Source organism: Pleuronectes platessa, chromosome 17, assembly GCF_947347685.1.
Source record: "Pleuronectes platessa chromosome 17, fPlePla1.1, whole genome shotgun sequence".
In the NCBI taxonomy this organism is placed as follows: domain Eukaryota; kingdom Metazoa; phylum Chordata; class Actinopteri; order Pleuronectiformes; family Pleuronectidae; genus Pleuronectes; species Pleuronectes platessa.
Window position 1 is genome coordinate 12732908 of NC_070642.1, and position 24325 is coordinate 12757232.

At 41.9% G+C, this 24325-nt stretch overlaps 2 protein-coding genes across 2 annotated transcripts in view; one reads left to right on the forward strand and one right to left on the reverse strand.

Annotated features, from left to right (window-relative positions):
- Positions 1–1407: 1407 nt before the first annotated feature.
- On the reverse strand, positions 1408–8325 carry ddx1 (DEAD (Asp-Glu-Ala-Asp) box helicase 1). The gene is made up of 26 exons (XM_053445251.1): positions 8255–8325; positions 8083–8134; positions 7925–7988; positions 7802–7831; positions 7370–7466; positions 7235–7282; positions 7010–7093; positions 6802–6885; positions 6639–6715; positions 6462–6534; positions 6286–6362; positions 6084–6198; positions 5728–5866; positions 5480–5540; positions 5257–5355; positions 5007–5096; positions 4552–4740; positions 4399–4450; positions 4068–4214; positions 3676–3767; positions 3520–3592; positions 3281–3353; positions 3092–3134; positions 2890–2985; positions 2210–2330; positions 1408–1971 (listed from the first exon to the last, which is right to left on the reverse strand). The coding sequence occupies exons 1-26, from the start codon at positions 8268–8270 to the stop codon at positions 1841–1843; spliced, it is 2223 nt and encodes a 740-aa protein (XP_053301226.1). The 5' UTR covers positions 8271–8325; the 3' UTR covers positions 1408–1840.
- Positions 8326–8382: 57 nt separating this feature from the next.
- Positions 8383–24325, forward strand: part of nbas (NBAS subunit of NRZ tethering complex) — a 149830-nt gene continuing 133887 nt past the window's right edge. Inside the window, exons 1-12 of the mRNA XM_053445252.1 lie at positions 8383–8683; positions 9074–9125; positions 10156–10192; positions 12637–12714; positions 13356–13403; positions 14558–14601; positions 17632–17765; positions 19173–19306; positions 21839–21937; positions 23659–23797; positions 23879–23944; positions 24037–24165. Of these exons, the coding sequence (XP_053301227.1) occupies positions 8591–8683; positions 9074–9125; positions 10156–10192; positions 12637–12714; positions 13356–13403; positions 14558–14601; positions 17632–17765; positions 19173–19306; positions 21839–21937; positions 23659–23797; positions 23879–23944; positions 24037–24165 (1053 nt within the window). The 5' untranslated portion in view covers positions 8383–8590. The remainder of the gene's footprint in view (positions 8684–9073; positions 9126–10155; positions 10193–12636; positions 12715–13355; positions 13404–14557; positions 14602–17631; positions 17766–19172; positions 19307–21838; positions 21938–23658; positions 23798–23878; positions 23945–24036; positions 24166–24325) is intronic.

The following is a 24325-nucleotide window of genomic DNA, read 5'->3' on the forward strand; positions in this document are numbered from 1 at the left end:
ATCCCTCTCTGCTTTCTCTAACCATCTGTATATGAGACCGAGAGCTGTTGTGTTGCAGGTATGGCCTGCCCCTTTAAGGAAAGTTTGTAGTGTGTGACGTAGTGCACCTGGGTATTGTGGGTAAAGACGCTAAAAGTGTGTGTATAACGAGAAGTGACGGACCACCGAGAGGAGATGCGAGTGTTGCTCCTGCTGTAGATCCGAGAAGTAAAGTGGCCGCATTCCAAGTAAAGAAACATCTGCTATTATCCTCCGGTTGTTCCACCGGCAGTTTAGTGCCGGGAAGAACCGGGAAGCGCTGCGGCCACACACACACAAGCACATAATCTCCTGAAGGGGGGTGGCGGCTACAGGCTTGCGTAGGTCAGTCACCTGTGAAGACCAGCATCATTTACCCCTGAACCAGCGCGGAGAAATGATGATGATGATGATGAAAAATTAAATATAAAAAAATTAAATATAAAATTAAATATAAAATTAAATATAAAAGTTAAAAATGAATTAAATTAAATTAAAAAAATTAAAAAAAAACAAAACTGCATGCGCACATCCTGCGCAGAAGCCCACTGCGCACATCCTGCGCATAAGCCCATTATGCACATCCTGCGCAGAAGCTTACTGCGCCATCCTGCGCAGAAGCCCATTGCGCACATCCTGCGCAGCAGCCTACTGGGTACATCCTACGCAGAAACTCAATGCGCAGGAATTAAGCACAGTTTTTTTTTTTTTTTTTCCTGTTTTTATATATAATTAATTAAATATACATACTGTAATAAATTTAGCAATTAATAGGAGATATCCTGCCAATTTCAAGAGTTCAGTATATTGCCAGCATGAAGATGGGAAAGAGTGGGATTTGAACCCGGGTCCTTCTTATAGAAGAACTGACACTTTAACAACTAGGCCACATTACCTGATGATGCCGTGAGGAGCTAAACACACAAAGAAGATGGACAAATTACCGTGTCCGTGTGTCCGTGTCATTTTATGCTGCTTTTGATAAACACTTAAAATATGTTCTACTTTACTACATATATTTGACAGCCTTACTTTTCGATTTTTGGCTTTTAGATACTGGATGATTTAACATACTTTAAAAACCTATTGTTAGACCCAGTACTTTTCCAACCTTGTCTTCGGACGCGAATCACAGTCTGCTGTGATGTCCTGAAGCTGCCCCCTGCTGGCTGCTGGGTTCCTCTGCTGCTCTAGCTTGGTTTGTGCAGCTTGTGATTAACTAGAGTTGTCCGTAAAAGAAAATCTTAAATATCCTTCAAGGGCAATTTCAAGAGCCAGTTCATCGTTCTCATAAAAGTGAACGTGTTCAATGAACGCATTCTTTTGCGTTCGTTCATGCACAACACTGTTATTAGTATAGTAAATATTATTAGAAGAAAGAGGAAAAAATTAATTTAACTGAGCCACTAGAGTTTATTTCAGAACAGAAAACAATCGAGCCACTTAAATGCAATGAACCTGAAGTCAATCACTCGAAGGGGAAACTTAAATATTCACTCAGTTGAATAAATCAGGAAAAAAAAAACGACAAAATATAGCAAATTAGGTTTCCAGTTCATGAAAGGCCTTTGAGACAAGTGCAAATAATAAATCTATGTTGGGAGGAGAAATACAAGAGAAACCTATAAATATACATTTGATGCAAGTTATTTATAAGTTATGTTTGTGTTTTTACGTCTGAGTGGACACCAATCTTAAAATATTACTTTAGTGGCTCGTTTACACAAAGATTCAGCATCATGTCACTGAAACATGTGAAAATGTACAATTTCCTTAATTCTGTATCTGCAGCCTGTAGTGTTAGTGCTGGAGGGGGGGTTGTTCAGAAGGCTTTGAAAAGCTGGTTTGGCATGTATCCTAATTGCAGGAAGGAAGATTGGGCTTCTCTCTCCAGGTTAGCCAGTTCCTGGACAGTTGGAGCGAGCGCGTCCACATGACCCTTGTAGCTTCCACCTACAGAGGAGCAATAGGTTGATGGTCAAGCTCAACAACAACAATTATTAGTATTATTATAATATACAGAGTTTAACAGTTTTATAATGCTATTTTACATGGGTTAAAAAACAAATTAATTTAAAAACTAAATAGACATTGTAATCAGGAAATATAATGTCGGACTATGCAGCTCATTAGTCGATATTCAGTTGCTATTCTTGCAGTTAAGTCATGTAAGAGTTCTTGGTGCTCATACCTGTCAATTTCCTGCGCTGACCATACGAGACCTTTCCATCGAACTCATCCAACGGTACTTTAATGTCCGGCTCACACTGGGTGATGGTGCACTTCAGGTGCTCCTCAATGTCTGACAGGAGCTGTGATCAGGGAGAAGGAGGGGAAATGTCTCAACGAGGATTAAGAGTGCACGATGAGCGGGTTGTGACGTCATGTAAGCCGCTTTCAGACATGAACTTCAGAAATTGTCCAGTTCAGACTTTCCCAAGAATTTATCTTTTACATGTGAAGACGGCAGCAGAAAGCTTGCAGGGTCAGAGGTGTTTACAACAACAGGAAAATGTCTTGGCAGAGCACGCAGGAGACAGGAAGTGTAAATTCTGTGGCAGAATCACATGTTCTTGTTTACATCACATCAACACCGGCGTCAGTGCTTATCGTCCTTCCCAAGTTGTTTATTCCTCTGCATATTCTACGTGTGTGAAACGTAAGAGTTTCGTCATGAATGTATTAAATCAAACAAACGATTTACACTGCAAACCCCCGAGTGCCGCTTCTGCCAGGATGACAAATTCAGCAGCTGCTTATTAAATCACTCAGAGAGCCCTGCGCTGAGGCTGAGAGGGAGCCGTACGTCAAAACACAATTTTTAACTCACTGCCTCGGCTTGATTACATTTCTGCCTCCATCTTTCTATACCTCTTTCTCCTGGTACCAGATGGTGCAACCGCCCTCGTCCTTCAGTCGGGTGTTGTAGCAGCCTCGGCCCCGGTTCGGGCAAACGTGGTACCACACCTGCACACATGGAGAGATGCAGTGAGGTCAAGTCAACTGACAATCATTTAAAAAAAATCTATGTTTAGTTTAAATTAAGAGTCTGTACTTCTACCATTCTACCTACCTTCTCTTTTTCCATAGCAACTAAGGAGATGGCCAGTCCCATTCTGTGGGTTGAAGGGAAATGAAAATATTAAGATTTCAGGTCGCAGTGAGGATGAATTTGATCTTTTTCATGTGGTTCTACAAACACAGGCCGCACAATAAGACAATAGTAAAAATAATAAGAGTGCAACTCATTCACAGAATCTACCTCTCAGCTCTTCCAACTCTTCCGATACGATGGACATAGTTCTGCTTCTCATCTGGGAGCGTGACGTTGATCACTGGAGAAGAAAAGATGAACGTTAAGAGAACAAGTGCCAGAGAGAGGACTTGCATTTGCCAAGAAATCAAAAGATAAATAAGCATTTGAAAAGGTATGTAAAAATAAAAATAAAAATAAAAAAAGGTTTTAACTCTTATTGTGAAAGTCTGAAGCATTCCTCTTACCGTAAGGAACTCCGTGGATGTCAATTCCTCTGGCGGCTACATCTGTGCAGACCAGCAGTCTCACCTCTTTTTTCTGAAAGATACAAAGATTACTTAAAATACAGGAAAGTTGGTTCAACTTTGTCAAAGAGTAGCGGCCTGTTTTCCTTCTCTCACCTTGAAACGCTCCAAGTTAGTTTTCCGCTCGTTGGGCTTGCGATCGCCATGGAGACAAACACAAGACAGCTGGTGGGTTTTACTGTCTGGACCTGAAGAAAAGAATTTGTGAACGGGGGGGAAAAAAAGTATTGTATTTATTGTGTAAACGTTACTTGATTGTCATGTGTGTGTACACAAGTATAGATAAAGCTCCTGTTCAGGCCTGGTGTCAACATCTGTCTCTGGTGATCTAATAACAAGAGGACAGACCACGTGTCCCAGACCATCTCTGCATGTGGTGATTGGATCTTAAATGCGTCCACAATGCATCCTGGGTGCGTCTACATGTGATTGACCTGAGACTGATGTAACCAGGTCTGAAGAGCCTCAATAGCAGTTCTTCCTCCTACCTCCTCCTTGCTGGATGAAGTACTGTTCCATGTTGTCACAGTCGATCTTGGTGCGACAGAAGATTATGGCCTGGTCCATCTTGTGCTCTTTGATGGCGCGCACCGTGTACTCGCCCTTCAGCAGCTTGATCGCCTCGGACCACATTTCTGAAACACAGAACACATTTGTTGTTATTGAAGGCTGAATAGAATATCAGCGTTTTTATACATAGCTCAACTTAACTCCCTTTGAAGTACATTTAATAGAAGACGTCGTTCAAAAGCTTGATGTAACAAGTTTTATTATAGTGATAAAATCAAATCGGAAAATCGGCTGCTAATCTGCTCCTACCTGCAGAATTGGCTCCTGCTCTGGTGTTATCTTTGGCATGGACTTCATCAGTCTGAACAAATAAAAACAGATCAAATAGGAAACGCTGTGTCAACACATTCATCTACACCAACAGAAAGACATGCCAACCAAACACAAGCTTGTGGCACTTACCCGGATGTGGTTCTTTCCCAGTCGCTCCCACAGCCGATCGGTCTTAGGATTGACCGGCACCACCACGTGATGGACCGTCTCTGGGATGGAGTCCTCACCCTTCAGGTCCACCCATGTAGGGAAGTGCATGATGCGCTCGGACAACTTCTTCACGTCAAAGGAATGCAGAGTGGCGGAGCACACAATCACCTGGTGGGGGGAAGAAACAATAAAACAGAAAATAGATTTTCCAGCTCTTTAAATTCCACAGCTCGACATTGGAAATGAAACAGTCTTGGGATTATGTTACTAAGATAACATATGTAGATTAATGTGCAACTTTGTTAACTGGCCAGACAGAGTTGTTGAAATATTAATCTAAACCATCTCTAGCTCCAAATTAAAAACATGGAAAATGGATTATGCCTTTTCAGTGAAATATTTTTTGTAACAAATGCAACCTTATCCAGTGTTACCTGCAGTCTCTTGCCATCAGAGGTGACCTGCGGGATTTGGTTATGGACCCTGTTGATAAAATCTGTATATCCTGCTGAGAGGAGGCCGTCCTGAGGACACACAGAATCCAAACACATGGTTAATAGCATCGGGGATAGTGAGGCTGTACACACTATCCGTTAAAACGGTATTCGAACATTATCGGCCGTGACAATCTGTGCATCTGATGAAACATAAATCTTTGAGGTGCAGCAGATGTGTTGAACCTACACACTCGTCCAGGACAAGGAAGCGGACTTGGGACAGAACAAGTTTCCCAGTTGAAATGAGGTCGTCCAGTCGGCCGGGTGTTCCCACCACGATGTCGATCTGATGAACCATGAGGCAAAGACATTACACAGAGAGAGGCAGAGACAGGGAAAGATTAATGAGGAGTGACGGAGAAAAAAAATGTTTTAATAAGAAGCGTTTGGAGACGTGACATCTCACATACCCCCTGTTCGAGAGCAGCCAGCTGATCCTTGGCAGGCACACCACCGATCACCAGCAGTTCCCTGCAGTGACAGATGGATTAAATTAAACACTGAGCACTGACTCCATCTGCTGGTATCAAGTTGGTATTACAAATGTATCTATAAATGCGGACAAAAGTAGTGCACGATGAAACAGCACAACACAGTGGAACACAAAAGGAATCAGGTTTGTGTCGACCAGTGTCCGAGGCAGCTCTGTATAACCTACCTGAGTTTTGGGTTTTCCACATATTTCTGAAAGTTTTTGACGACGTTGAGAGTTTGCTCTGCTAATTCTTTGGACGGCTCGATGATCAGGGCTTTGGGCGCATTGGAGGAGGCTTTCACCTGACTGACTTTAGCACTGCCTGCACAGGGAGACAAGGGACAGATACTCAATAAAAGGAATTGATCAATGTCATCATTTTGGTGGTGATTCTTCTCAAAAGGAGAATTTGTGCGTGGTTTAAAAATGTGAACGGAAAGTGGGATTTTATTGTGAAGGGTTTTCACTTCAATGTCAAATGATCAGTGATACTTTTAAAAGGTAATATTTGTGTGTGTGTGTGTGTCTTGTCCACAGACCTGCCTGAGAGGATTTGACGCAGTGACCCTCTGGTGCCTGATCAAGGGCAACAAACCCACTTTTTGGGGCGTTTTTAAAGCTCTCTCCACCAAAGTTGAACCTAAGCTCTGCATTCTGGCACAAAATAAAAGTCGCCATTTTTATAGTGTTTAACACACAGTATTTTTTCAACCTGACATTTGAATGGTTCTGTTGTGTTACCTTAAGCACACAGGAGGCAAAGAAGCTCTGACTCTTCAGATTCTGAGGAATCTCAAAAGCCACACCGAGGTCGTTACCTGCAAAAGGAAACCAGAGATAAAAAAGGGAAAAGAAGTATAAGCTTTTTTATTTACAAATAACTATAGATGTCTCCTTAAATAAAGAAAAGGACCCACCATTTTTGGAGAAGGACATTTGACTGTTGTCCAGATCCAGGTAGCATCCAATAGTATCATGCATGGTAAACTCCTGCAAAGGCGCAAGATGACAAAGAGAGAATTTGGTTTTAAGATCTAAATTATGCTCACTTTTGCACACGGATCTAAACACCATGATCATCCATCAACTGTTACCTCTCCGTAACTGTCAAACTGCTTGTTGTTGGATTTCTTTCCAGTTCCTCCAAAACCAAAGCCATATTTATCAGTTCCTGTAAAGAAAGGATTTAATAAGTGTTCTATTGAAACACATTATTTGAGCTGACACATTTCACAGCAGTAAAGTAGATCAGTTTACCCAGGTCCAGTGCTGCCTGACTGGTGGACCAGCCGATCCGGCACAGACCTTGATCGTGACAGGCCACCTCATAATAGTACTTCCCTTGAAAACAAAAACACACAAACAAGAATATGTCACTTTAACAAACGGAAGCTATCATCTTTCCATTTTCCTTAAGAAATACATTGTTTTGATTTTGTTTAGGGAAAAAAAGTGCATTACTTACCTTTGGTGACACCTTTTGTAGAGCGGCAGCCGTGCCACTCTTTAAACTCCCTGCTCTGGCAGCACAGTCCATCTGCACCGATTGCTTGAAGGGTAAAACACAAGGTGACATTGAGGAGAGGCGACACGAGAGCAAAGCTGGACTACATGCAATTGGACTTGCAACAGGTTGGACTGTCCTGCAGTGCTCGGTTACAAAACCACCTGTTTGATTTTCTGCTCTTACCGAAGGCTGTACTGCGGTCGTAAGGATTCATCTGCCAGTTGTTGAAAACTGAAAAAAGAAAGAGAGCACATTTGAGCTGCTCCACCCACCACAGACTGTAAACAAACAGGTCACTGATACTGCAGGTGATCTCACTTGCTCCTCCGGACTTGACGGAGCCTCGGCCCTTCTTGCCCTCCTGCTCGTCCTTCAGGGTCTCGTACACAATCTGGATCACTGGGATGCTGAAGGCCTGAAAGGGGAAAAGTGAGACCCTTCAGCTTTTTAAGCCACTTGATCAGAAAGATTAAATTCTAATTCATTAACAATTAAACCATATTTTCATCATAACCACCAGTTTGACAGAGCTCAAATGGGATGGTTACACAACTATTTCTTTAAATTGTTGTGATTTGGCCCAGAAAATTTAGCTGAATTGGAAACCTTTCATTTTAGTTAATTTATCTTTTTGCCATGGATATAACCTTGTTTAGATAAGTGCTATACAAATAAAGTTATGATTATTATTAAATGCAAACTGCACAGGTTAAGTTGTATTCTAGATTTGCGTGGCTCTGATGTACTTACCCCCGTTTTACCGCTGCCGGTTTCTGCTGCCTGAAAGAAAGAAAGAAAGGAGAATAAGACGTAAGAGTTGCACTGTGGAAAGTCATGTGTCTGAAACAAGGAGATAAAAGAGTTCAACCTGACCATGAGTACATCTCCTCCACCGAGGATGAGAGGGATAGACTCAGCCTGGATGTCAGTAGGCAGCCTGAAACCCAACGATTACAATTAATCACATAACATATGATATATAATCATTACATAACAACACTGATTTTACAAGTTCAGCCTGCGTCACTCACAGCCATTCCATCTCCTCCACAGCCTGCGCGATTTCAGGCATGACGCCCATTTCTGTTCAAGAAAAGTGAAATCAAACGACTCAATAATCATTCCAAGTCTTTTAAGTAGTTTCGCGTTTAAGTCAAATATGAACACGACGCCATGCTGATGAATTGAAGGGAGACTTCTTACCACCGAACGCTGCCATTGCTTCTGTTGCTGCGAATACACCACCACCGGAAGCAACGTGTTGGCAGATTGCGGCTCGGTGCAGCTTGTAAAGAGGGACGGTTCCCTCGAACATTAGTTCCGGGTTGCAATCTATCCCTTGCAATCTAGACTTTGCACCATAGACGCTTAAGCTTGTGCGGTCACGTGTGCAGTAAATTTACACCATATTAAATTTTGCCAAGTAAAGACGTCAAATCACTTTTTTATTGAATAACTACAGTTTTTAAGAGCGGTTCCCCTGATGTATTTTGTCCCCTGCCGACCACCGTGGACTTTTGACAGCTGCACCAGGTAAACATGGCCGAACAGAGCCTGATTGACAGCGAAGAGGAAAACATTTTATACGACCTACTGGTTATTACTGAATGGCCGCCAGAGACGGACACTCAGGTGAGTCGCACTTTACTTCTCCTCCATTTCCAACCCGCCGTGTGAGTCTTGCGTTGATGGTTTATTTGTAAAAAATGGCCACGGAAAGTTCACCAGCATCAGCCGCGCAAAGCCACGTAGCAACCGTAACTTTTCTACACAATCAAATCCTCACGTTCTCAACTCGTGTCTTGTTGTGGTGAAGCTCTCGTGTTAGTAAATAAAATAGTTTTTAAAGGACAACATCCACAGGTCGCCTCGGTCAGCCTCTCTGACAGGAATGTACCCACAAGGATGAAATAGATCCATGGAGCCTTAATTTGAAATCCACGTTAAGTCACTGTAACTGTACTTGTTTGAGGAAGGAGGAGATGAGTGATGAACTAACCTGTGACTTCCCGACTCGCGCAGGTGCGAGGCAACAAGGAGCACAACACGTCACTCGTGGCTAAAGCTGTGACAGGTAAGTTGTCTGTCTGCTCTCAGCACCTGACCGGGGCCGCGACTGTTTCCATGCTGTTGGGATCGCACCTAACTTCTGCAAACCATTAAAGCCACAATGTGAAGGTGTCTACGTGTAGCTTGCATGGATTGTAGTCTCCTGCTTTAAGTCGAGGGCTGGCAACAGGCAGGAATAGTAAATGTGTTTATAGAGAGAGTCTCCAATTGATTATTTCACACACATATTCATCTAGTCCCTGAAGCTTAAAGGACTGCAAATAAAGAAAACGCACGCAGGAAAAAAACACACGTACAAATTAAGAAAACAACTTCATCACTTTGACAACACCAGCCGCAAAATGTCACCAAAAAGGTTATGAACCCGGCTGTAGTTCAATGCTTTGTGACGTTCCATCACCACTGACCAGTAGCCGACTTCCCTAACTTTTTTGCGGCCAGCTGTGGTCAAATTGATGAAGTTGTTTTCCTAATTTGCACAGGTTTTTTTCTATTTTTACATTTGTTGTGCTCTCTGTGCCAATGTAAGAGCTGCTATATCGAGCCCTTTTACCGTTATACACACATTTATACACTGTCTAATAGTCGTCACTAGCAAATAGGGTTTCAGTTGGGACTGGACGAGCTGGGGATCAAACCACCGACCTGCATAGGTTAACACTGCTTCTTGTTAACACTCACGTGTGCAAGAATCACCCACTTTTATTCAGCTCAGTCTGCAGGATATGACAACCTGCAATTACATGATGTGTTTGGTATGCAAGCGCAGAGTGTCTGAAAATTCAAGAAAACACGTATTTTTCCTTTTGAATTCTAGAGTAGGCTGCGCCTGAGCTGCTGATGAGTGGTTGTTGGCTCTGGGTGAAGAGAGACATTTTCACATCCTGCTTGACCTTCAGCAAGACACTGAATCCCCCAGAAGCTTCACTTTATATTATCCCCTCTTACTTTAGAATGTGACATAAGATTTGTATGCACTGATTTAAAACAATAAGTCATTATTCTGCATACTAACTGTGATTCATTTCTTACAGGGCCATTCCGCTTAATTCTGCACTACTTATGGTACAGGTGAGCTCACCATCATTATTCTTACACCAGAGGCTGACAGACATACATACTTTTATTTTGGCCAGTATAGGAGTAACATACCATAAGAGGCTCTGATATGATATATTGTACGTTTTTATGTATATCAATATATTTGACTAAATTCCAAAAGCAGCATTAAAACATAGCCATTACTTTAATATGTATTGTTATTGGGTTTATACACAATTTAGCTTTTCTATGTATCCTGAAGTGTTTGCACAAGAAGATCTAACTTCTAAGACCAGCTGCTACATATAAATTATTGAAATAGTACTAGAATTTAAAATTCTTTGGATTTAATCTTTAAAATGTGTGTGTTTTTGCCCTAATTCTTTAATATTGCTTTGGGGCACATTTAATTGTTTACTTTTGTGACTCATTTGCTGTGTAGTTGCCTGCCTGGCATTTAGAAATTAATCAGAGTGATAGCCCCATTGAGATGAATCATCTCATTTTCAAGGCGTCCCACATTTAGGAGGTGATAACAACTCATTAGAATTGGTATTGTGAATAGAAATAAAGTTTAAAACACTTTCTATAAATGTACTTAATATGTGAAGTCAATATATAACATTTCTTCAACATAACATCATATGAAAATAATCAAAGTTAAGCTGAGACATTGGAGTCTCTGATTTATAGCATAACAGAATTTAAAGGTGAGTGAGATTTAGTGAAATCTAGCCGTGAAGGTACTTGATGTGCCAGGGTTTGGTTTGTCCTTTCTGGGCTACTGTAGAAACACTGCAGACGTTGTGGAAGAAGACCTGCTTCAGATGAGAGCACATTCTAAATAAACAAACACACAGAGGTTCTCACTTTCAGGTTTCAAAAACATAATTATGAAAACTATCCTTTCTGCCCATAGATCCCACACACTCTTTTAAGGGCAACATTTACAAGTATTATTTTGCAACAGATTAAATGCTACTTCACTCTGACATGCTTTAGCTGATCTGTGCTACATCAAATCTACTGCACAAAAATTTTCCCGAAGCAATCTTCTATTAAAAATTTTGAAAGCTTCAGATTTAAAAAAACATTTATATCAGTGTGAACCTGAAAACACATACCTTGTTCACCGTGCTCTCACTATCTGATGTAACGTGTTAGAGGCCTGCAGTGGACTGTGTAATGCTCTCCAGCATCAAGGCCTGCTTATCCTCTCAGCATGTGGTTAGCTTGTACCATCAATAACCTTGCTAAATATTTAAAGGCTCCTCTAGCCATGCTTGTTTCTCAGCTCTTCCCTTTCGCTGGATTAGAATCTGGGTTTTTATTTGATATAACTGAAGACAGTTGTCTTCACTCATGCTGTGACATTTTTGTTGAACTGGGAGAAGTATCGAGCTATTTTGTTTTACTGATACAGTATATTTCTGTCAAACAGCAGTTGTCCTGGTTACTATTCTACAGCATCATGATTCACCATGATGAACTTTAGTCTAATATTAAAAAGTTAAATCATACACAAACGGTAATGAAATGGAAAACACACTGTAACTTAAAATGTCTGTGTCTTCTAAGAGCAAAAGAGAATAACCTTGTTTCAAAAATGCAAACGTATTTGAGTAGGACAAAGCCTAAAAGACTTTATGAAGCAGACATTGCATATGTGCTACAGCCAAGATTACTTGAATGTGATGGACGTATGAAATTGATGATGATTACATCTGAAGGAATCACTGAGACTAAGCGATATTAAAATATAAAATCTCCCCCCTAAAATAAGAAAGTGAATCAAAAATCCCGATTCTGGGGATGTATTTTATTCAGAAGAATTCCCAAAGGTAAAGTATCTGCGAAGGAGAAACTTCATAAAGAATTTTAGATATTTAATAAAATGTTGAAGTTTTTTTAGCCTGTGTGTGTGTGTGTGTGTGTGTGTGTGTGTGTGTGTGTGTGTGTGTGTGTGTGTGTGTGTGTGTGTGTGTGTGTGTGTGTGTGTGTGTGTGTGTGTGTGTGTGTGTGTGTGTGTGTGTGTGTGTGTGTGTGTGTGTGTGTGTGTGTGTGTGTGTGTGTGTGTAATTGGGGTATGGTATGTGCATACATCACTCTAATCAGATCTAATCCAGATAGTTATTTGATGCTATAAAAATGTAATGATGGACAGAGACTGATCACGATCTGTTGATCAGTCTCACAACGCGGCTCCAGTCCCTGATTAGTTCTGTGCAAACAGGCTTCAAATGTGTATCTGGGATATTTTAGCTTAATTTTCTGGATAGTGGGAGGAAGTGAAGAGGCACGGCCCTTCTTTATATGTAGGCTTCAGATGCAGTGTGTCTTAAGAGGAACTTTAAGTGTTATTATAAAGGATAACTAGTTATAACTAGGATAAGACTATTAGTAAAAAAGAGCATCAGTTGTTAATGTGCAAATTTTTTCTGACTGCACTGTTTGTTTGATCCGATGAATCTCAGCCCCTCCAGCTCCTCTCTGCCTCTGGGTCTCGTCCGTCTGGCAAACAAGCAGATCAACTGGCAGCTGGTTCTTGCAAGGTGCAACACACACACACACACACACACACACACACACATACACACACTCTCATTGCGATCAATACTTGATTGCGGGCTCCTCTGTTGCTGACATCCACTAAACTTTCCCCCTGTCCCAGTTTCCTCTATCCCCCTGCGTCCCCCACCTCAACTTTAATTGTTCTCATTTGAACAGACAAACCAAGTAGAAAGGTGGGATTTAATTGACTATAGATTCAACCATGTAGCACCGTGTTAAGCATGGTCCATTGACACTGCACATGTCCATTAGTTTGAAGTGCTTGATCCTTCCAATTTGGTCTGTCTGCCCTTAAATCTTACTCTCTCATTTCATTCCCTCTCTTTGCTCTCTCTAATGCTCCCAATTATTACCACTCCTGCTCTCCACCCAACTACTTTGAGTCTCTCCCATTCAAACTCGGCTACACAACACTTTCTGTTGTGCATTGCCACTGATAACCGTGAGTTATCTTCCCTAATCACCTTGGAAGGTCTTTATTTCAGGTCCTGCTGAGGATTTCTATTTATTGTTCGCTTATTTTTCCCCATTTACTCCCCTCACCTCCCGCTCTCTTTGTGCTCTCTCTCATTTCGTTGTTTCTCTTGTTCGTTCCTAACCCCTCTCTTGTTTTTCTCCACAGTAATGGCAAACTCTTGGCAGTGGTTCAGGACCAGTGTGTGGAGATTAGGTAATTACTGAAACCCCCATCCCGCCGTTTGAAGCCCTCAATCTGTACCTGAAAGTCGTAGAGAGCCATGTAATTAATGGGGTGATTTATCGCACCTCATGTTTCTTATCAAAAAGTGCTTAAGTCTCTGCTTGTGCTGAAACAGTTTGCCTCCCTTTGGTCCTTCAGGCAACATGAAACTAATGCTAACAATTTAGAATTACCAGTGCTCCCAGAATGTTTTCATTATTTGTGCGCGTGTGTGTTAGAGAGAGTCCAAAGCACACAAGTATGTTTGTGCTCATTTTTAGTGGTTGTAATTATTTTCAGACACATATCCAATTTCCCTCTTACACCGAGCAAACACACCCACTCAGCAGTTTGCTCTATTGACACACTATATTGGTTTAAATGGAGCAAAATTGAAATGAAAATCAATAGCAATGAACCTGGTGGAAGAATACAGTGTCTTCAGACAGTATTCGGAGCCTTTTTTCTTTATTGTCTTGTAGATTTAAATTTAAAATGTATCCTCCATAACCCAAGTGAAAACATGTTTTTGTTCAAATGTATAAAAACAGTCACTTCTCTCACTGTCAGCCGCTGTATGTCTCGCTCTGCAGAGGTTTTTAAGCAACACACTTGACTTTGTGAAGCCTTGATTCAAAAGACCATTCTCCTCGTGGCCCTATAATCACAAGTTATTTTCATACCATTCTATTGTTCACTTCAATCAGATTAATGTTAGTGTCGACCTGTTGTAATTGAAAGCATTAAAGTCTCCCCATTTACGCTTCTATCACTCCGCCACGATGTTTTGCTTTTCTCTTGTGTCCTCTGTTCACAGTGCTGCTGTTTAATCACATTGTTTTATGGCCTTGTTTCATGGCATTAGTTGGTGTGAGTGAGTGTGATGTCAGCTCAAGGCCTTATCCACTGAGCTCTGTTAAGAGTCTGTCCAAGCGCCGGCTACTCTGAAGGCCCTGTCTGCTTGATCCATTGAGCTACTTGAGTTGGCAGGCTATCAGTGGCTGTTATAACCTACCGTACACCAGGGCGTATGAGGCTACACGTGTGTGTGTGTGTGTGTGTGTGTGTTTGTGTGTGTGTGTATCCTGGTTGTGATGTGTAATGAAACTGCTCTTTCACTTTGTTCATGTCTGTTTGCTCCTCAGGTCTGTGAGAGATGACTTTGGTTCGGTCATTGGGAAGTGCCAGGGTAAGACCCCCCCTCTACTTGTTCTATCAATCAAATACTGTAGTTAACTGTTATAGACTACTTTTTAGACAGCTAAGCTCACTCAACAACACATTTGTCGTAATTAATGTGATGTTATTGTGCAGCAGTTTTTGTGGTACTTTTAAAAGTGTGGATAACCGACCTGAGCTGAGGAGGGGCCGGGTTTGGACAACAATATTGAAATGATATTCAGGTTGGGGTCAGGTTGGGTCATATACATGCTGCAGGGGCCTGTGTTCGGGGAAGTCATTAGGCTCGTGTTTGGTTCGGACACAAAAACAGAATAACTGTCAGGTTTGGGTCGGGCAGGCTTAGTTTTTTCTCTTGGGGTCAGACGCTACACTTGAGTACACATAACTTTGTTTTTTCTTAACAAAGTGCGTCATAAGAGGATTAAACGACAATAAAATAAACAAAACAATGGTTTAAGAAAGGATTTAAAAGCAATAACAGATGGAGCATTTCTGATCTCAGCCCTGTAAGTCCTTCCAGAGTTTGGGGGCTCGTACTGCAAAAGCACGATAGCCTCAAGTTACCAATCAGGCTCAGGGAACTACCAGACGTCCACTATCAGCTGATCTAAGATGGCGCCCCTGGGTTATAGGGAGTTGGTAAATCCTCCGTGTACATAGCGGCTTGATTATGTAAAGCCTTAAAAGTCCTCAGTGCAAAAACAAACAGGAAGCTATTGCAGCGAGGCTAGAATCGATGTTTTGTGGTCACATCACCATGAGCTGTGACGTACGTCCTTATACTGTTCACGTGAGTGTGTGTGAACTGTACAGAACAATATATATAGAGTTAGAGTTGATTGATGTGGCTGACAATGATAAATATATATTGAAATATATTTTCCAGTACCATTATTCAGCCCATAGATGTTATCAAAATCTCATAAAGTTATCTATAGGGAAGAGGACACTATATAATCATTTGAAAGTTATTATCACAATAAGTCTGCAAGTCCTCAACACTTTAATCAGCAGCAACACAAAACACCAGTTTTCTTTCTGAATTTCTTTTCTATCCACATTTTCTGCACAATACACATCAGAAAAACAAAGTGCTTAGTGTAAAGCTCAGAATGAAACTCCTCAATTTCTTCTGTCTCGTCTTTGTTTCACAATTCTTATTCCTGATTTAATTCTCTTTTCCAGCCATTTTCTCCATCTCTTGTCTCTCTCACTATATTTGTTCTGCTCTGGCTAGCCGTCATTATGGTCGTTGTTCTAATGGTTCATAGTGTAGCAGTGTGTAACAGTAGCCCCTGGGCCTGTGTAAACCTCAGCCTTCCTCCTCTCTTTCCATTTAATCTATCCCTCTCTTTTTTTTATGCTACTTTTAATTCATTTCATTTCATGGAGATTTGTCGTAATGTATTTTGTGGTGATCCTAATGGTGTTTGCTTTTAATGGCGGATCGTGCATGTGCCTGCTCTCGTGTGAACACATCCTCCTTTTTTGTGTGAGTGTGCCTGCATATCACTCTCTGTCTCTTTGTCTTCCTCCCGCCTCGCTCCCTGTCTGCTCCTGTTGCAGTAGAGTTGTCCCCCGCCCCCGTAAATAATTCATAAGTGTTTGAGCTCAGATAAATGCATCTGCAAGGCTTTAGATAGAAGGCATTTATTTGTCGGCCGTCTGGTGTAACTTCCAACCCCCACCATCGCTAGCATTAGTAGGAGGAGGATGGGGGAAAAAAACAAACAAAACAGGAGAGGACAGTAGCAATCCAATTTTCCAGCTACCCCAAAAAAAGTCATCTATGTGGAAATGGAGGCCTCTTAGCTGCAGAACAACATACTGTATACAATTCATAATGGGAGGGCGAGATAACAAGGGAGGCAGTGTGAGAGCGAAACAGAGAACAGGTTGGAGCAAAGGAACAAGAGGAGAACAGGGGAGAAGCTTGATACCTATTGCTCTCATAATGGCCGCATGTTCTCGTCTGCTCCGCGTCAGCACAGAGTCTCAGAGGTGTGTTAAATCGTCTACTTCCCGAAGCGCTCTCGAATACTTTGGCCTTAAAATTTGGGGTGCTATTATTTCTCTCAGTGGGTGCTGGATTCATTGTTTCTAACACTCTCATATTTTCCCCTCTCTCTCTCGCTCTCTCTCTCTCTCTCTCTCCATCTCTCTCTCTCTCCACCTCTCTCTGTCTCGCCTCCCACTTCTTTCCTTTTGTTCTTCATTTAAAATTCTAGTCATACAATATCCGACGCCTCCATTCGTTTGCTGTATTGCCCACCAGGGGCTGCAGCAGCATTCCGCAGCCAGGAAATCCAATCCAATAAACGCCAATAACACTGTTATGTGATATAAAGAAAGAACATAACTTCCCTTTTATAACTTTATTGCTTATCAGGTAACAGCAACCGTGGCTCCATATTATGTTTGGCAAAATGCAAAAAAATAATCCTACATTGAAGTTTGTATCTAGTTGTAATTTATTATTCTCTCCCCTATTATCCCAACACCATTTCAAGTGTCATATAATCAGTTATTCAAAACAGATTGTGGATCAGAGACCTGCCAGCGAGCTCTGGCTCCTCTGTCAGAGAAGAGTGTGACAGCGAAGCCTTGAGAAAGTGCCAGCAGGCAGGGACGTGCTTTATCACAGCGATATGGTTACACTCACAGCACTGCTGAGCCAGCAGATTGGTAAAACAGTAGCCTATACTTCAATAAATACTGGATTTATGATCTCACTCCTCGCTTCTATCCCCACATATCCCCATCGTGACCGTGCATGTGAAAGTGTGTGTGCGCACGTCTTTTGAGAGACTATTATTGAGATGTATAACTCAGGCCATCCGTCATAGATGAATTGGATAGGTGCTTGGACACACAGTGTTGATGTATGGCATTAGCTTTCTCCTCCTCCTTCTCCCATCTGCATTCACAGGCCACGGAAAACCTGAGGATTACTCGTAGAGAGTTTTGTCATCAGGCTGGACAGGAAATCCTCGGCTAACATGCACTCTCCTGCTTTCTTCTTTTTGTCTTGTCACAGTGCCAAAGGACCCAAACCCCCAGTGGCGAAGGGTGGCATGGAGCCATGACTGCGCCCTGCTGGCCTACGGGGACAGCACTGGAACCGTGCGCCTGTTTGACCTCATTGGCAGCGAGCTGTTTGTCATCCCGCCGGTAACCACACCAGTTACTAGAAATAGAGAAAAACCTCTATCTCCTTCTACTTCTCTTTTGTGTTTGATTTTTTCTTTTCTTTTGCATGCATTGATACTAAAATGATATGTGATTAGGCATCACATCATAAAAAAACAAACATTTATAGAGCTTTCTAGCCGCAGCTCAATAACTGCAGGTCACTTTACAGTTTCAGAGATAAAGCTGCAACCAGCGTCACCACAGGAGAAGCAAACAGCCCATTCCAAACAGGCAGGTTTAGAACAGGCACTGCATTACTTCTGCTTATTGTAAACCCTCATTGATTTGTCATAGAAAAGTTTCTATGTAGGTTGATTTCATTATTTTTTAGATGTGAATCCAATCATTGGAACTATGCTACAGCAGATGTGAGTGTATTTGTATCTTTTCAGTGACACAGTTCTGGGCTTTCAGACATTCAGAATCTTTCCTCCAGAGATGCGTCGGGCCATGCTCCGCTGTGGCAGCACAGATTTGACTGGGCTCTTTGAGCTGCCTGTCACCATTTGAAGAGAACATATCCTCGTCATCTACCCTCTGCGCTCTTTGTCTGGCAGGCCTGCTCTCTAATTCATTGTCTGTTTCCTTTTCGTCTCCCTTCCTCTGCTCGTGGTGTCCCATCACTCTTTTTTTTCTCCATCTTCATCACCTCCCCTGTTCAATTTTTCACACACACCTGCTGCTCCCCCAGTCTTCCCTTGATCCTGTCTATCCTTCAGGTTTTTTTCTCCCCCTCGTATGTATCCCCCCCCCTCGCACCTTTACGTTGCTCCCCTTGCCCTGCCGTTTCACGTCTGTCTTCCTTAGTGCCCTCCGTATGCAGCATATCATTCCTCCATTTCTCTCCATCATTCCTCCCGCCCTCCCCTCTCCCACCTGTCAGATACCATTAGGGCAGACACGTGTCCTTCTCCCCAGCTGCGCTCACATTTCGTTTTCTATGATCCTCATTCCTTGAGTGCCACTCTACTTTGTTATGCATCTACAGTGTGTGTGATACGGCGGCACCCCTCCATTCCCCTCTTCTGTTTCCCTTGTTTGTCGCTGGTAAGTGCGCACACTGGTGCTATTTCAGGACATGATACAAAAAAAAAAAAAATTTGACAGAAAGCGTTCATGGATGGGATAAAATAAATCTCTCTCACTTTCTGCATTTCTTTGCTTTTCTGCTCCCTGTCCCATCGTCTTCTTTCTCGTCTTTTCATGTCCTTTAGCAAACATCGCTGGTTTGATGTATCTTTGTTGTTTGCACCTGTAAAAAACCTGTGTGGGACACAAACTGATAAATAATAGCAGATTATTTTTCTCTTTGATTTCCTCCACCACTTACATCAGTCACTTTGATTCGGCTGCTGACTTCTGTTTCATCTCTCCCTCTTGATCCAGGTGCTGAGTTTTCCAGGGGATTTCAGTTGTGCTGTGGCAGGTCTGATCTTCCTGGAGTACACAGCCAGCGCTCAGTGGTCAGCAGAGCTGCTTGTTATCACATATGGTGGTGCTCTCAAGAGCTATCTCGTCAGGTGAGAGACGACACTGACACACCAAGATATTAGAGGGATCCCAAAGCACCTTCTTATGTAGTGGGAAGAAAAAACATTAGAAAACCTTTTAGAATTAGATGATATCTGCTTAAATTGATCATAAAAATGTGATCCGAGCTTTATCTAAGTTCTAAGTATAGACCATAGACCGTATTTAAAGATGGACATGAGGGATTCCCAAACGTGTAAGCCAAAATCATCGCCACCTGGGGACTAGGTCATAAATCCTGCCTCCTCCATGGTAGTAAATACAAAGTCAAAGTACACAGCATATACATATATATGTATATATAGTAGGTTTGGTTTTAGTTGTTTGTTTGAAGCAAATACCAAATAAAAATGAGGTGAAATGTCATGATTGACAGCTGGAACTGACAGGTGCTTGGACCTCAATTCCGCGTCTTCACATCACGATCATTGCTGTGCAGACGGTGGCTCAAAATCATCAGTGGCACAAGATGGCAGTGTTCATACATATGAAAAATGAAGTATTACAGAATAAACAAAATAATGTTTATGTTAACATTTGATGGAAAAAAAAGTTGTTCGTTGTTGTTTAGTTGTATTTGTGTCTTCTTGTTATCTATAGTTATGAATTATTTAGTTCAAGCCTGTCTGTCATGAAGATTTGATAACATGTTAGAACTACTTTCCATTTTTTCCTAATTATATATCAGTCTACAAATCTGAATCAGAAATAATTCAGTCCCCCATATCAACTCACCAGAATCCAAATCGCTTGGACTCAATTAAGAATATCTGATTGGACTGACTCTTGAGGTCATTTCACATCTCTGGTGCGATAATTTCTCAGCCACTCCAAACGTTTTTTAACAATTTGAAATCATCCTGTAGTCGATTCTTCCACGTTCGGGGTCATTGTCCTGCTGCATCATCCAGCGCCTAGTGAACTTCATCTGTCAGCCAGCCACTCAGACATCATTCTGTGAGGCGAACGTAGGAATTAGTTTTTCCCTCCATGATATTGGCCTGTCCAAAATCAGGACGCTCCCTCCACAGTATTTAATTTAATGTCAGTATGCAGTGCACTTTGAACACCAGACTTTGTGCTGCATGTCTTTCCACAAACAGATAAACCTTAGTTTCATCAAAATGTACAGAACATGTTTACTGTTTATTCTAACCTTAACAGCCCAGTGCAACCTCTGTGGAGCTTGATGGTGCATTTCTATCTATATGTAAACGTTCAGGGGAATGACTTCTCTTTTTGAATACCAATTGCCAAACCTTATTCAAACTCACATTTTTTAATATTTGACGTCTGCTTTTTGTGTGTGCTTTCCTCGTGTGTGCCCGCAGCTTCCCTTTTTTAATTTAGCACAACTTAATAGGGCATTATTTCAGAGATTTCCCATTTCATTCTTTATGATTACCGTCGACACACCGAGCCTGGGTGCGCCGACACTCCAAGACACAGGATGAGATTGTGCGTGTGTGTTGAATCCCGATCAGATGGCATCCTGCACTCCGCGACATTGCTTTAGTTCTGCAGAGGAGAGGAGAGGAAAATGCTGATTTATTTTTCTATTACTGGCGGATAAATGGCGAGAGCTGCCTTTAAAAGCCATCAGGGTGTGTGTGGGCTTCTTTTACTGTATTCATGAGGTCAGAAACCCGGGAGCACATCAATACTTGTTGGATATGATAGGTTTCTGGGGACCAACATTCTTGTCCCCAATAGTGTGAATGGCTGTTTATAAGTTTAGACTTTTAGGGTTCTAGCTGAGGTTAGGCATTCAGATTGTAAAGTTAGGTGTGTGTGTGTGTGCATGTGCATGTGGAGTTAATTAAGATGAGGGGGACATTTGCACCAGATTTACTCAGAAAGTGCTGGCTTGTATTTCAAGGTTCATTTTCAGTATGGAGCTTATACTCACTCTTCCTTTTCATATGACTGCATTCCAATATTGTCGCTCAAACACACTGAATTACAATTTCAGAATTATAGCTGAGCCTTGACAGTAAGTCATCTCTGCTGCTCTGTGCCAGCACTTCTTCGTGTCTGTGTGTGTCTGTGTGTGTATGTATGTGTACGCCACAGATACACACACAGACACACACACACACAGACTGCTTTAATGTAGCACAAACACATAGAAGTCTGGAGGAAGCTGAACTGTTGGAACTGTGCAAATCTCCCAGCTATTTCCCTGTGCACTTGCCTTCTTTACCTCCTTCTCCTCCTCTCTCTGTACAGTTTAGGGAACATTTCCCCAGCGAGATATCCCGCAAATTACACACCAAATTACACAACCTCTCCTCTAGTACCAATCCAATTTAGATTGCCCACTTAAATCTAAAGATTATATTTTTCCATGTCTCATTTTAATTGCAGCTGGAATTGAAATTGCTCCGTCATCTTAGCCATAACGTATTTGTCGCGCCATTAACATTTTCACTGGGAGCATTCGTGTTTTCATTGTTTATTTATTTGGAGAGTTCAGTCATAGGTGGCTTGACATGTGACTTTCTTTTTCCCCTCTATCTCAGTGTGGGAACCAATCAGAACTTTCAGGAGAACCACAGCTTCAGTTTCTCTGCCCACTACTCCCATGGCATCACCTCTGCTTTTTACCACCCGGGCCACCGGTAAGTGACTTGTTGCCATCAATACGACACCACATCTGTCTGTAGAGTTCGTAGAATATAGCCGACATAATGAATATTTTTGTACTTTTGCCACCATTTAGCTTTTGATCAATCAGTGGCAGTGTAATAACAGCTTGTAGCCTTTAGTTGTCCGAGCCTACTTATATTAGAACAGTATTTCATCAGGAGTATCTTTCATACTCTTACACTCATCTACAGACATCATTATACATCCTTTGAATCATTCTTTATGCTTGAACCCATTACTGAGGATGCAACATGACGACGTTTATAGCGTAAATGTGTTTTCAAACTCTTGCATCATTTGACAACTTGGGGCAATATGAGTAAACTCCTACATGTCGTCAATATGCTTAAAAATAAACATGATTTCTATTATTTTTAATATTACGTATTATTTTCTCTCAGTCCACTTGACTGGAGCTTCATTTTAGCATGATGGAAGATAATGCTGCAGAAATATACAGTTTATTCTATAAAATAATTGTGATACAAGTCCTGAAAAAAGTTTTTTATACAAACATTCCTGCACAGGCACTATATCTTACATTATAGAACAAGGCCAAGGGGCTTACTCAGGAATAAATGAAACAATCACTTTAATGCAATACCTGTAGGAATAGACCATAGCGGCCCACAACGTCCTTGGCCCCCCTCACAGGGCCGCAGTCAGAGGTTTCAGTTATTTATGTCCAGCTCATGCCCTGTGCCCTCACTGGGTTTTTTCACAGCACTCTCACAGTCTGCAGGAAAACCAGGCTCAGTTTGGCCCGTGAAGCTCGATTTGGCAGCTTAATGGATTTTGAAAGCTACTGTCAAATGTTTGCCAACTGATAGATGCGATGAAACTTTAATGATCCCTGTGTGAAAAGTGTTACAGCAACAGAGAGAATAGGTTAGAGACAAGTGGAAGGAAAGGTGAGAAACTGAATATAGCCAAAATATTTCAATTGGCTAAACCTACAAAAACTTAAAATACTACCAGAATATTAATGAGAATATAACATGTTTATATTATGGTGCACTATGGCTTGAAATTGTGATTTTCATCATTATCGTGATTACGGACAGTGTAAATATTGTTCATGTATGTTCAGAATATACAGATGTGCTTCAGGGGTGTTAGAAATAGTCCAGAATCTGTTTTAATGACACCTTAGATCACATTATACAGTTAATGTTATACTTCAGACTTGAGCTGCTACAAAAACACAAAGAAACTGCTTTCTATCAGTTAACAAACTCATATCTTGGCTCTTACTTAATGTCTAATTCCTCTGCACCAGGGGGCAGTGCTGAGCTGGACAGTGCTGCTTCTCTCCTCACACCTCCCCCCTGAGAGCCCGGTCGCAGTGGCATCTGTTCTGTTTCACTGCAAAGACAGACACACACATCATGTGGTCATTGTGGTGTTGTTTGTGTCTAAGACGTGTCTGGCAATTGATTCCAACAAGACTTAAAAAACAATCTCTGATAAATAACTTTCCAACCCAGTGCCTGGCTAAATGGAAAAGTCAGATAACTTGGCTTGAATCCGAGCTGAAGGATGACCTCGCAGTGACCACCTTAATTTGCTGTCCGTGTAAGATAGTGCTAATTGATCTGTTAGGGTGTAATCATGGAGGTGGTAACTATGAGTGTGTGTGTGTGTCTGTGTGTGTGTGTGTGTGTGTGTGTGTGCATGCGTGCTTGTTTTCCAGATTGCTGCTGGTGGGAGGCTGTGAGTCTGGAGACGACAGTACATCCAAGGCCTCCTGCCGCGGCATCACAGCCTGGAGGACTCTCTCCGGCTCGCCGCACTACAAGCAGGTCACCAGCTATGAGGACGATGTCAACCCAGTGAGGAGAATACACACTCACACACGTCTTCACGCACAAGTATTCAAACAGTGTCTAACACACACATCGTTCTTGTCCTAGAAGCAGAAGAGAGGTTTCTTTAGGATTCCCAGCTTCAGATTCTTTCCAAGACAGGGGGATGAAAAGGTACCGTGGCTGCACTCTCTCTGTTTGCCTCAATGGGATTAGGGAGCATTCTCTCGAGCCAACATTTGTGTGTGTGCATTTATGTTGTCCAGGACGGTGTATTCCGCATGAGCCTGAGCCCCGATGGCACCCTCCTGGCCGTCATTCACTTCTCCGGCTGCCTGTCTGTGTGGGACGTCCCCTCACTCAGACAGAGGGCCACATGGAGCCAGGACCAACAGGTACAGCCCAAAGCTCTTTGTGTGTTTTCTGTAATCATGTATGATTTTGCTTATGCAGGATAAAACCTTGTCCTGCTAATATTCTATGCATTAGCTGCTTGACTGACTCTATTAATGTAATCTTTCTCTGGCCCAAATAAGAATGTATGTGTGTGAAATT

Excerpts from the sequence above, each read along its gene's own strand:
- ddx1 (XM_053445251.1), bottom strand. Across the intron at positions 7,989-8,082 it reads GTGGAGGAGATGGAATGGCT|GCTGCCTACTGACATCCAGG; the intron begins GTGAGTGACGCA and ends GTTGGGTTTCAG. Across the intron at positions 3,768-4,067 it reads CTTCATCCAGCAAGGAGGAG|GTCCAGACAGTAAAACCCAC; the intron begins GTAGGAGGAAGA and ends TCTTTTCTTCAG.